Source organism: Balaenoptera physalus (genome assembly GCF_965194825.1).
Source record: "Balaenoptera physalus genome assembly, chromosome: 8".
Lineage (NCBI taxonomy): Eukaryota > Metazoa > Chordata > Mammalia > Artiodactyla > Balaenopteridae > Balaenoptera > Balaenoptera physalus.
In genome coordinates this window covers 123110784-123124344 of record NC_138887.1, presented here as the reverse complement: position 1 = coordinate 123124344, position 13561 = coordinate 123110784, and the positions used below count along the sequence as shown (strand labels likewise).

The following is a 13561-nucleotide window of genomic DNA, read 5'->3' as shown; positions in this document are numbered from 1 at the left end:
CGATCACCATTAGGATAGTCCCTTCCTTCAGCGGTGTTTGAGAACCTACCGCGTGCCTACGCTGGAGCAGGCCTGGTATGCGGAAATACCAATCCGGTGGAAACACTCACTCTGAAGAAGGAAGTTCCACAAGCTCGGTAGGATGGCGGTGGGGCCGTGAGCACCAGCTTCCACTCCCTCCACCCCGACCCCAGGCCATCGAGTGGACACGGCGTCAACCTACAGGGCCGTCTTCAGGGACAGTGAGTGAAGGGTTACGTCTACCAAACAAGAACAGGAAGCTGCAACAGGAACGCTCAGAGTACCAAAAAGAGCTCCTGAAAATGGAAACCCTTCAGCCTTCAACGGAAATGTGAAAGTCAACCAAAGCCTGGGAGAGGAAGTTAAGATAATCTCAAAGTAGAAAAATATAGGAGGAGACAGAAAACAGGAAAACTGAAGGATCAGTCTGACATCTGAAAGACAGGCATTCCAGAAAGAAAGCAAAGAAAACGGAGAGTAAATAAAGAGTCCAAATGTCTCCCGGAAGAGGACCTGCATTTCTAGCTTGAGAGGACACAGCAAGGCCCAGAAGGAAGGACTCACACCAAGTCCTGTCACTGTGAAACTGCAGAGGCAGAAAAAGATCCCAAAGGACCAGCAATCAGAATCATATCAGACACATCTATAGCAACACAGACACCAGAAGGCAATTCTTCCAAAATTCCGAGATAAAGATTCCCATATCAAAATCTCTTATTAGCCACAATCCAGTGTCAGAACAGAATAAAAGTATGTTTTGTCTGCAAGCCTGTATATGGCCTCCCATGCACTCTTTCTTAGGAAGCTCCTGGGGGATAACTTCACTGCAAGGCACGAGTCAACTAAGGGAAAGAAGACCTAACACAAAAGAGCCAAAGGTCCTCAATCCACAGGATGATGCTGAGAAGAGATCTGGGGTTAACAGCTCTGCACCAGCCCCACAGAGCAACTGGTCCAGATGGGAGCAGGATGATGGAAGGTTCTACAAGAAATGTCTCCATGAAGATAAAATGAAAGATCACCTACTGTATTTTATTTTTACTATTTTAAAAAATTTTTTATTTATTTTTTGGCCACGTTGGGTCTTCATTGCTGTGTATGGGCTTTCTCTAGTTGCGGCGAGCGGGGACTACTCTTCGTTGCGGTGTGCAGGCTTCTCATTGCAGTGGCTTCTCCTGTTGCAGAGCACGGCCTCTAGGTGTGCGGGCTTCAGTAGTTGTGGCACGCGGGCTCAGTAGTTGTGGCTCGCGGGCTCTAGAGCGCTGGCTCAGTAGTTGTGGCACACGGGCCTAGTTGCTCCGCGGCATGTGGGATCTTCCCAGACCAGGGCTCGAACCCATGTCCCCTGCACTGGCAGGCGGATTCTTAACCACTGTGCCACCAGGGAAGCCCCTACCTACTGTATTTTAATGTATTGAGAGAATATATTTTTGGAAGAGATTTTTGGGGACAAATTTTGGGTCTTTTCCTACCCAGTTATTAAGACATATTACAAAATTATATAAATTAAAACAGTGAGATAATGACATAGAAACAGAAGCCCCAAATCACACACACTCTATCTCTCCCTCTTTCCCATAAACACAGAAAAGTTGGTATACGCATAAGGTGGTGCCACAGCCAGCTAAGGATGGTTTATGGTTTGAGGGAAGAATCTAACTTAAATTGTTATACCAATTGATGTTCCCCAAACCATTTGCAAAATATACTGTGATGAGATCTAAATGTGAAAGGCAAAACTTCAAAGGTAGTAAAGAAAATGTGGGGACATCTTTGTGATCTCAGAATGGGTAAGGATTTAAATCCCCCAAATCATAAATGATAAAGAGAAAAACTGATAGACTTAACAGTAATCAGAATGAAGATTTTATTCAAATATAAAATCAGACATAAAAGTAACAGACGGTGACAGGCCCAGAGAAGATATTGTCTGTGGCTAAAACAACATGGGATTAATGTGAAGAGGACACAAAGAACTCCAGCAAATCAGCAAGAAAAGGCAGCAAACCCAAGTGCAATACTATGTTTGGATAATAATTAAGAGCATGTCGGGGGACCTTCAAGATGGCGGAGGAGTAAGACGTGGAGATCACCTTCCTCCCCACAAACACATCAGAAATACATCTACATGTGGAACAACGCCTACAGAACACCTACTGAACGCTGGCAGAAGACCTCAGACCTCCCAAAAGGCAAGAAACTCCCCACATACCGGGTAGGGCAAAAGAAAAAAGGAAAAACAGAGACAAAAGAATAGGGACGGGACCTGCACCAGTGGGAGGGAGCCGTGAAGGAGGAAAGGTTTCCACACACTAGGAGCCCCTTCGCTGGTGGAGACTGCGGGTGGCGGAGGGGGAAGCTTCGGAGCCACGGAGGAGAGCGCAGCCACAGGGGTGCAGAGGGCACAGCGGAGAGACTCCCACATGGAGGCTCGGCGCCGACCAGCACTCACCAGCCCGAGAGGCTTGTCTGCTCACCGGCCGGGGCGGGCGGGGCTGCGAGCTGAGGCTCGGGCTGCGGTCGCATCGCAGGGAGAGGACTGGGGTTGGCGGCGTGAACACAGCCTGAAGGGGTTATCGCACCACAGCTAGCCGGGAGGGAGTCCGGGACAAGGTCTGGAGCTGCCGAAGAGGCGAGAGACTTTCTTGCCTCTTTGTTTCCTGGTGCGTGAGGAGAGGGGATTCAGAGCGCCACCTAAACGAGCTCCAGAGATGGGCGCGAGCCACGGCGATCAGCGCGGACCCCACAGACGGGCGTGAGACGCTAAGGCTGCTGCTGCCGCCACCAAGAAGCCTGTGTGCGAGCACAGGTCACTCTCCACACCGCCCCTCCTGGGAGCCTGTGCGGCCCGCCATGGCCAGGGTCCCGTGATCCGGGGACAACTTCCCCGGGAGAACGCACGGCGTGCCTCGGGCTGCTGCAACGTCACGACGCCTCTGACGCCGCAGGCTCGCCCCGCCTCCGTACCCCTCCCTCCCCCCGCCTGAGTGAGCCAGAGCCCCCGAAGCAGCTGCTCCTTTAACCCCGTCCTGTGTGAGCGAAGAACAGACGCCCTCAGGCGACCTACACGCAGAGGCGGGTCCAAATCCAAAGGTGAACCCCGGGAGCTGTGCGAACAAAGAAGAGAAAGGGAAATCTCTCCCAGCAGCCTCAGGAGCAGCAGATTAAATCTCCACAGTCAACTTGATGTACCCTGCATCTGTGGAATACCTGAATAGACAACAAATCATCCCAAAATTGGGGCGGTGGACTTTGGGAGCAACTGTAGACTTGGGGTTTGCTTTATGCATCTAATTTGTTTCTGGTTTTATGTTTATCTTAGTTTAGTATTTAGAGTTTATTGTCATTGGTAGATTTGTTTACTGGTTTGGTTGCTCTCTTTTATTTTTTAATTACCTTTTTATTTTAGTAATTTAAAATTTTTTTTATTTTAATAATTTTATTGTATTTATTATTATTAGATTTCTTTCTTTTTTTCTCCCTTTTCTTGTGAGCTGTGTGGCTAATAGGGTCTTGGTGCTCTGGCCTGGTGTCAGGCCTCAGCCTGTGAGGTAGGAGAGCCGAGTTCAGGACACTGGACCACCAGAGACCTCCTGGCCCCATGTAATATCAATTGGCGAGAGCTCTCCCAGAGATTTCTGTCTCAATGCTAAGACCCAGCTCCACCCAATGGCCAGCAAGCTCCAGTGCTGACACCCCATGCCAAACAACTAGCAAGACAGGAACACAACCCCACCCATTAGCAGAGAGGCTGCCTAAAATCATAATAAGTTCACAGACACCCCAAAACACACCACCGGATGCAGTCCTGCCCACCAGAAAGACAAGATCCAGCCTCATCCACCAGAACACAGGCACCAGTCCCCTCCACCAGGAAGCCTACACAAGCCACTGAACCAACCTTACCCACGGGGGCAGACACCAAAAACAACAGGAACTACGAACCTGCAGCCTGTGAAAAGGAGACCCCAAACACAGTAAGTTAAGCAAAATGAGAAGACAGAGAAACACACAGCAGATGAAGGAGCAAGGTAAAAACCCACCAGACCAAACAAATGAAGAGGAAGTAGGCAGTCTACCTGAAAAAGAATTCAGAGTAATGATAGTAAAGATGATCCAAAATCTTGGAAGCAGAATGGAGAAAATACAAGAAACATTGAACAAGGACCTAGAAGAACTAAAGAGCAAACAAACAATGATGAACAACACAATAAATGAAATTAAAAATTCTCTAGAAGGAATCAATAGCAGAATAACTGAGGGAGAAGAATGGACTAGTGATGTGGAAGATAAAATAGTGGAAATAACTACTGCAGATCAGAATAAAGAAAAAAGAATGAAAAGAATTGAGGACAGTCTTAGAGACCTCTGGGACAACATTAAATGCACCAACATTCGAATTATAAGGGTCCCAGAAGAAGAAGAGAAAAAGAAAGGGACTGAGAAAATATTTGAAGAGATTATAGTTGAAAACTTCCCTAATATGGGAAAGGAAATAGTTAATCAAGTCCAGGAAGTGCAGAGAGTCCCGTACAGGATAAATCCAAGGAGAAACATGCCAAGACACATATTAATCAAACTATCAAAAATTAAATACAAAGAAAAAATGTTAAAAGCAGCAAAGGAAAAACAACAAACAACATACAAGGGAATCCCCATAAGGTTAACAGCTGATCTTTCAGCAGAAACTCTGCAAGCCAGAAGGGAGTGGCAGGACATATTTAAAGTGATGAAAGAGAAAAACCTACAACCAAGATTACTCTACCCAGCAAGGATTTCATTCAGATTCAACAGAGAAATTAAAACCTTTACAGACAAGCAAAAGCTAAGAGAATTCAGCACCACCAAACCAGCTCTACAACAAATGCTAAAGGAACTTCACTAGGCAGGAAACAGAAGAGAAGGAAAAGACCTACAGAAACAAACCCAAAACAGTTAAGAAAATGGTAATAGGAACATAGATATCAATAACTACCTTAAATGTAAATGGATTCAATGCTCAAACCAAAAGACATAGACTGGCTGATTGGATACAAAAACAAGACCCGTATATATGCTGTCTACAAGAGATCTACTTTGGACCTAGGGACACATACAGACTGAAAGTGAGGGGATGGAAAAAGATATTCCATGCAAATGGAAATCAAAAGAAAGCTGGAGTGGCAATTCTCATATCAGATAAAATAGACTTTAAAATAAAGACTATTACAAGAGACAAAGAAGGACACTGCATAATGATCAAGGGAATCCAAGAAGAAGATATAACAATTGTAAATATTTAGCCACCCAACATAGGAGCACCTCAATACATAAGGCAAATGCTAACAGCCATAAAGGGGGAAATTGACAGTAACACAGTAATAGTAAGGGACTTTAACACCCCACTTTCACCAATGGACAGATCATGCAAAATGAAAATAAATAAGGAAACACAAGCTTTAAATGATACATGATACATCATTCTCAATGGTGAAAAACTGAAACCATTTCCTCTATGATCAGGAACAAGACAAGGCTGTCCACGCTCACCACTATTATTCGACATAGTTTTGTAAGTTTTAGCCACAGCAATCAGAAAAGAAAAAAGAACTAAAAGGAATCTAAACTGGAAAAGAAGTAAAGCTGTCACTGTTTGCAGATGACATGACACTATACATAGAGAATCCTAAAGATGCTACCAGGAAACTACTAGAGGTAATCAATGAATTTGGTAAAGGAGCAGGATACAAAATTAATGCACAGAAATCTCTTGCATTCCTCTACACTAATTATGAAAAATCTGAAAGAGAAATTAAGGAAACACTCCGATTTACCATTGCAACAAAAAGAATAAAACACCTAGGAATAAACCTACCTAAGGACACAAAAGACCTGTATGCAGAAAACTATTAGACACTGATGAAAGAAATTAAAGATGATACAAACAGATGGAGAGATATACCATGTTTTTGGAATGGAAGAATCAACATTGTGAAAATGACTATACTACCCAAAGCAATCTACAGATTCAATGCAATCCCTATCAAGGTACCAATGGCATTTTTCACAGAACTAGAACAAAAAATTTCACAATTTGTATGGAAACACAAAAGACCCTGAATAGCCAAAGCAATCTTGAGAAAGAAAAACAGTGCTGGAGGAATCAGGCTCCCTGACTTCAGATTATACTACAAAGCTACAGTCATCAAGACAGTATGGTACTGGCACAAAAACAGAAATATAGATCAATGGAACAGGATAGAAAGCCCAGAGATAAACCCACACACATATGGTCACCTTATCTTTGATAAAGGAGGCAAGAATATACAATGGAGAAAAGACAGCCTCTTCAATAAGTGGTGCTGGGAAAACTGGACAACTACATGTAAAAGAATGAAATTAGAACACTCCCTAACACCATACACAAAAATAAACTCAAAATGGATTAAAGACCTATATGTAAGGGCAGACACTATAAAACTCTTAGAGGAAAACATAGGCAGAGCACTCTATGACATAAATCACAGCAAGATCCTTTTTGACCCACCTTCTAGAGTAAGGGAAATAAAAGCAAAAATGAACACATGGGGCCTAATGAAATTTAAAAGCTTTTGCACAGCAAAGGAAACCATAAACAAGACAAAAAGACAACCCTCAGAATGGGAGAAAATATTTGCAAATGAAGCAACTGACAAAGGATTAATCTCCAAAATTTATTAGCAGCTCATGCAGCTCAATATAAAAAAACAAACAATGTAATCCAAAAATGGGCAGAAGACCTAAATAGACATTTCTCCAAAGAAGATATACAGATTGCCAACAAACACATGAAAGAATGCTCAACATCATTAATCATTAGAGAAATGCATATCAAAACTACAATGAGGTATCACCTCACACCGGTCAGAATGGCCATTGTCAAAAAATCTATAAACAATAAATGCTGGAGAGGGTGTGGAGAAAAGGGAACCCTCTTGCACTCTTGGTGGGAATGTAAATTGATACAGCCACTATGGAGAACAGTATGGAGGTTCCTTAAAAAACTAAAAATAGAACTACCATACGACCCAGCAATCCCACTACTGGGCATATACCCTGAGGAAACCATAATTCAGAAAGAGTCATGTACCACAATCTTCATTGCAGCTCTGTTTACAATAGCCAGGACATGGAAGCAACCTAAGTGTCCATGACAGATGAATGGATAAAGAAGATGTGGCACATATATACAATGGAATATTACTCAGCCATGAAAAAAAACGAAATTGAGTTATTTGTAGTGAGGTGGATGGACCTAGAGTCTGTCATACAGAGTGAAATAAGTCAGAAAGAGAAAAACAAATACCGTATGCTAACACATATATGTGGAATCTAAAAAAAAAAAAAAAGTTCTGAAGAACCCAGGGGCAGGACAGGAATAAAGACGCAGACATAGAGAATGGACTTGAGGACACGGGGAGGGGACAGGGTAAGCTGGGACGAAGTGAGAGAGTGGCATGGACATATATACACTACCAAATGTAAAATAGATAGCTAGTGGGAAGCAGCTGCATAGCACAGGGAGACCAGCTCGGTGGTTTGTGACCATGCAGGAGGGAGGAGATATGGGGATATATGTATATGTATAGCTGATTCACTTTGTTATAAAGCAGAAACTAAGACACCATTGTAAAGCAGTTATACTCCAATAAAGATGTTAAAAAAAAAAAGAGCATGTGGTCCAACCTCATTAGTAACTAATATGCATAATAATTAGATTTTTAAAATAAGAGCTACTGAAAGAATGACTCATTTACTCCAAATTGGGATTCTCTTCCTGATGTCTAATTTACATCTGCCCTGCTCAGGTGACCGCTCTGAGGCTGCTTGATCATTTCTGTAAACTGTACATGCACATGGAAGACAGTCACTAAATCACTGTCACATTCTCCAAGCTGGCGCCTCTCTTGTGAGGTGCCGTGTCCAGGACAGAACTAACACTGTTAGCAGTTCCGGGGAGAATGACAAAGTGTCCACTGGGCACCGCAGCGACCTCAGGCTCCCTCTTCGTGGTTCAGCTCCTGCCCACAGGCCTTCGGCTCCTCCTCCATCCATCACCTGCCCTCGGACGCAAGGTCCCAGCCAAACCTACTTTCCGTGCCCAGCATCACTGAAAACTTCATGGTTCTTCATCAAAAAATTAAATATAGAATTACCATATGATCCAGCAATTCCTCCTCTTGGTGTATTCGCCAAAGAACTGAAAGCAGGGACTCAAGCAGATATTTGTACACCAATGTTCACAGCAGCATTATTCACAGTAACTGTAAGGGAGAAACAACTCAAGTGTCCATTGATGGAATGGATAAACCAAATGTGCTATATGCAGGCAATGGAATGGTATTCCGTCCTAAACAAGAATGAAATTCTGATAGTGCTACAACATGAACGGACCTTGGAGATGTTATGCTAAAAGCAATAAGCACAAAAGTACAAGTATTGTATGACTGCTATTATACGCGGCTCCTAAAGTAGCCAGATTTGTAGAGACACAAAGTGAATTCGCGGTTGCCCAAGGCTGGGGGCGGGGACAGAGTTTGGGAAGATGAAAACATGCTGGAGATGGACAGCGGCAATGGTCGCTCAACAGTGGGAATGCGCTTAATGCCACTGAACTGTGCGCTTAAAAATGGTTGAAATGGTAAATTTGATGTTATGTATAGTTTTTTCTCTTTTTTTTTTAAACACCTTTATTGGAGTATAATTGCTTTACAATGGTGTGTTAGTTTCTGCTTTATAACAAAGTGAATCAGGTATACGTATACACATGTTCCCATATCTCTTCCCTCTTGCATCTCCCTCCCTCCCACCCTCCCTATCCCACCCCTCTAGGTGGTCACAAAGCACCGAGCTGATCTCCCTGTGCTATGCGGCTGCTTCCCACTAGCTATCAGTTCTACATTTGGTAGTGTATATATGTCCATGCCACTCTCTCACTTTGTCACAGCTTACCCTTCCCCCTCCCCATATCCTCAAGTCCATTCTCTAGTAGGTCTGCGTCTTTATTCCCTTCTTGCCCCTAGGTTCTTCCTGACCATTTTTTTCAGATTCCATATATATGTTTTACCATACGGTATTTGTTTTTCTCTTTCTGACTTATTTCACTCTGTATGATAGACTCTAGGTCCATCCACCTCACTACAAATAACTCAATTTCGTTTCTTTTTATGGCTGAGTAATATTGCATTGTATATATGTGCCACATCTTCTTTATCCATTCATCTGTCATGGACACTTAGGTTGCTTCCATGTCCTGGCTATTGTAAACAGAGCTGCAATGAAGATTGTGGTACATGACTCTTTCTGAATTATGGTTTCCTCAGGGTATATGCCCAGTAGTGGGATTGCTGGGTCGTATGGTAGTTCTATTTTTAGTTTTTTAAGGAACCTCCATACTGTTCTCCATAGTGGCTGTATCAATTTACATTCCCACCAACAGCGTATGAGGGTTCCCTTTTGTCCACACCCTTCCAGCATTTATTGTTTGTAGATTTTTTGATGATGGCCATTCTGACCGGTGTGAGATGATATCTCATTGTAGTTTTGATTTGCATTTCTCTAATGATTAATGATGTTGAGCATTCTTTCATGTGTTTGTTGGCAATCTGTATATCTTCTTTGGGGAAATGTCTATTTAGGTCTTCTGCCCGTTTTTGGATTGCATTGTTTGTTTTTTTGATATTGAGCTGCATGAGCTGCTTGTAAGTTTTGGAGATTAATCCTTTGTCAGTTGCTTCATTTGCAAATATTTTCTCCCATTCTGAGGGTTGTCTTTTTGTCTTGTTTATGGTTTCCTTTGCTGTGCAAAAGCTTTTAAGTTTCATTAGGTCCCATTCGTTTATTTTTGTTTTTATTTCCATTTCTGTAGGAGGTGGGTCAAAAAGGATCTTGCTGTGATATATGTCATAGAGTGTTCTGCCTGTGTTTTCCTCTAAGAGTTTGATAATGTCTGGCCTTACATTTAGGTCTTTAATCCATTTTGAGTTTATTTTTGTATATGGTGTTAGGGAGTGTTCTAATTTTATTCTTTTACACGTAGCTGTCCAGTTTTCCCAGCACCACTTATTGAAGAGGCTGTCTTCTCTCCATTGTATATTCTTGCCTCCTTTATCAAAGATAAGTTGACCATATGTGCATGGGTTTATCTCTGGACTTTCTTTTTTTTATGAATTTATTTATTTATTTATTTTGCACGCGGGCTTTCTCTTGTTGCAGTGAGCAGGGGCTACTCTTTGTTGAGGTGCACGGGCTTCACACTGCGGTGGCTTCTCTTGTTGCGGAGCACGGGCTCTAGGTGCACAGGTTTCAGTAGTTGTTGCTCACGGGCTTAATTGCTCTGTGGCATGTGGGATCTTCCCTGACCAGGGCTTGAACCCCTGTCCCCTGCATTGGCAGGCAGATTCTTAACCACTGCACCACCAGGGAAGCCCTATCTCTGGACTTTCTGTCCTGTTCCATTGATCTATATTTCTGTTTTTGTGCCAGTACCATACTGTCTTGATGACTGTAGCTTTGTAGTATAGTCTGAAGTCCAGGAGCCTGATTCCTCCAGCTCCATTTTTCTTTCTCTAGATTGCTTTGGCTATTCGGGGTGTTTTGTGTTTCCATACAAATTGTGAAATTTTTTGTTCTAGTCTGTGAAAAATGCCATTGGTACCTTGATAGGGATTGCATTGAATCTGTAGATTGCTTTGGGTAGTATAGTCATTTTCACAATGTTGATTCTTCCAATCCAAGAACATGGTATATCTCTCCATCTGTTTGTATCATCTTTAATTTTTTCATCAATGTCTTATAATTTTCTGCATACAGGTCTTTTGTCTCCTTAAGTAGGTTTATTCCTAGGTATTTTATTCTTTTTGTTGCAATGGTAAATGGGAGAGTTTCCATAATTTCACTTTCAGATTTTTCATCCTTAGTGTATAGGAATGCAAGGTACTTCTGTGCATTAATTTTGTATCCTGCTACTTTACCAAATTCATTGATTAGCTCTAGTATTTTCCTGGTAGCATCTTTAGGATTCTCTATGTATAGTATCATGTCATCTGCAAACAATGACAGCTTTACTTCTTTTCTGATTTGGATTCGTTTTATTTCTTTTTCTTCTCTGACTGCTGTGGCTAAGACTTCCAAAACTATGTTGAATAATAGTGGTGAGAGTGGGCAGATGCTATGTATATTTTACCACAACAAAAATTTTAAAACCCCAATCCCCTCTCCTCATCTGACCCCTCCCATATCTTCCCTGCTCTCCCACACTCCTCCATCCCGGCTCACCAGGCTCCGCCACTCTGTTCTTATTTCAGCTCCTCAAACACCCCAGCTCTCTTGCCTCAGAGCCCTGCCTCTGTCTTCTCCTCCGTCAAGAACATTCTTCCTCTTTCTTCGCAGGGATAAACCCTTTTAATCCTTTGAATTTATGGTGGAAGCTAGCTGATGTTCACCAGCCTGTTCCCCTCCTCCTGGGCACACAGCTGGACCTTACTTCCCAGCCTCCCTTGCAAAAAATAAAAATAATAAATAAAAATCAAAACTTTTTCTATTCCTAACTTTGCAGTTTAAAATAATCTCGGACTTGTAAACGGTTGTAAAACCGTGTAAAGAATCCTCACGTGCCTTGCACTCGGCTTCCCCAGATGTTCACATTTTACACGACCTGAGTGCCACGGTCCAATCTAGCAATTTATGTTGATCCAGTGCTCTCGATTAATCTATACTCCCCACAGGATGTCATTCTTGTCTCACTGACATCCTTTTGTTCTGACCCTGATCACTCACAGGGCTCAGTTGGCCTGTCCCCTTGGCCTCCCAGGATCTGGGACAGCACCTCAGTCTTTATTTGCTTCTCTTGATGCTTTTGCAGAGCGCTGGCCAGGAACTGTGTAGAATGTCCTTCCACCAGGGTCGTCTAAGTTTTCCTCAGAGTTACACTCGGAGATGCATCTTTGGTGAGAATGCCCTAGGAGGGATCTGCGTCCTTCTGAGAGCCTGGCGTCAGACTTTGTCACTTGGTAAAGGTGCTGTTGCTTCTCCTGTGGTGAGTTGGCCCCTGGGGCAATGCCATGAGGCTGTGCCCCCACCTGTGTCTCAACGCGACTCACCCGCTAGTTCCAGCATCCTCAGATGGTTGTTATCAGTGCGGTCTTTACCACATGGTGATTTTCTATTTCTAGCTCTGGTCTACTATACTTATAGTTGTCATTCTACTGTAAGAAAGAGCCTTTCCCATTACTTATTTATTTCTTCAATTATTTATTTCTGTCACTGTAGATTAATGGATATCTACTTTATTCTGTTTTTACTTATTCTTACTCTACTTATCATTACTATCTTTATTTTCTTGCTCAAATTGGCCCCATTATCGCTTTTAAACTTCAGTACAGACATATCTTTCTGTAAGATTATAAGTTAAAATAATTTCTGTACCAGAGAAAATGGTACTATTAATCTCAAATAGATTCTTTAGCGCTACTAAGTCAAAATACGAATGAAGATTAGCTTACCTAAAGTTAACGGTGGTGGTTTTGGATCAAGAACGTATTCTTTTTCTGGATCTTCCACTGTAGGGCCTTGGGTGGTTTTTTTAAGTCCAGTATCTATTATTGCTTTTGTATTTCTTTTTAGAGACTTGGATCTGTTCTCTGTCCAAGAATGTACGTTTGTACATTTGTCCTTTGTCTTAGAATGATCTGCTACTGAAAGATTTCGAAGTTGAAGATCATGTAAAATGTGATCTTGTAAAGCCACTGCAGTGACTGCTAAGTTATCCTGTTTAGATGAATGACCCTAAAAAGTGGGGAAAAAAGCCTTACATGCAGAACATTATCTAATGTACCATTTACAAGAAAGCTTATGCTTTAACACTCAACCTTGATGGCATACCAGACCAAATCCAGTAGTAAAGAATGCTTCACCCGTCGTTACCCAAGTCAGGGGAGCAAAGCCCAGTCTCACCATTTACGTTAATGACATAGTAACATCTTTTCACTTAATTACTAAGGCCTTAATCATAATATGAATAAATGCATTCTGACGTATATAAGCTGGGCGTGCCTGAGCACATTCTGCTTCACAATAATTAGACTCCAGGCCAAGCTTGCTTCTGTGATACTAAAGAGAATCTTGCATTTAAGTGTATGCTTTTTTAGTGAAAACTTATACAAAATACAATTCCCATGCAGCTAAGAGATGCTTACACCAAGTACTACAGCTGACAGTTCCTCACTGAAGCAAGGTTTGCAAACTATTTTTTATACTGTCGAATAGCTGAATTAAAATATATTCATGAGTAAAACAATGTGTATGTTTTAAAAAGGATTGTGTACCTTATTTTTTAACATGCTGACTCAGGAGAAGTGGTTGCTTGGCTATATCAAATTATATCACCATTTCATATCCCAGTCCTTTGATTCTTCTACTGTAAAAAAGCCAACAGAAAGCCAACGTTAGAGCGTACGTAAAATCTCTGATGAAGTTTATGGGGAAGAGAAATATGGAGAGTCTGACTGATGATGAATGTGCA

At 42.2% G+C, this 13561-nt stretch overlaps 1 protein-coding gene across 7 annotated transcripts in view; it reads right to left on the bottom strand.

Moving 5' to 3' along the window:
* RNF32 (ring finger protein 32) overlaps positions 1–13561 on the bottom strand; it is a 50111-nt gene that overhangs the window by 33853 nt on the left and 2697 nt on the right. For 4 of the 7 annotated variants that reach the window (XM_082472659.1, XM_082472658.1, XM_082472664.1 and 1 more), the window contains exons 2-3: positions 13365–13456; positions 12543–12825 (exon numbers count right to left, since the gene is read on the bottom strand). In XM_082472659.1, coding sequence (XP_082328785.1) covers positions 12543–12825; positions 13365–13379 — 298 coding nt within the window. In that variant the 5' untranslated portion in view covers positions 13380–13456. The remainder of the gene's footprint in view (positions 1–12542; positions 12826–13364; positions 13457–13561) is intronic. The other 3 variants (XM_082472661.1, XM_082472660.1, XM_082472662.1) reach the window with 1 other exon arrangement.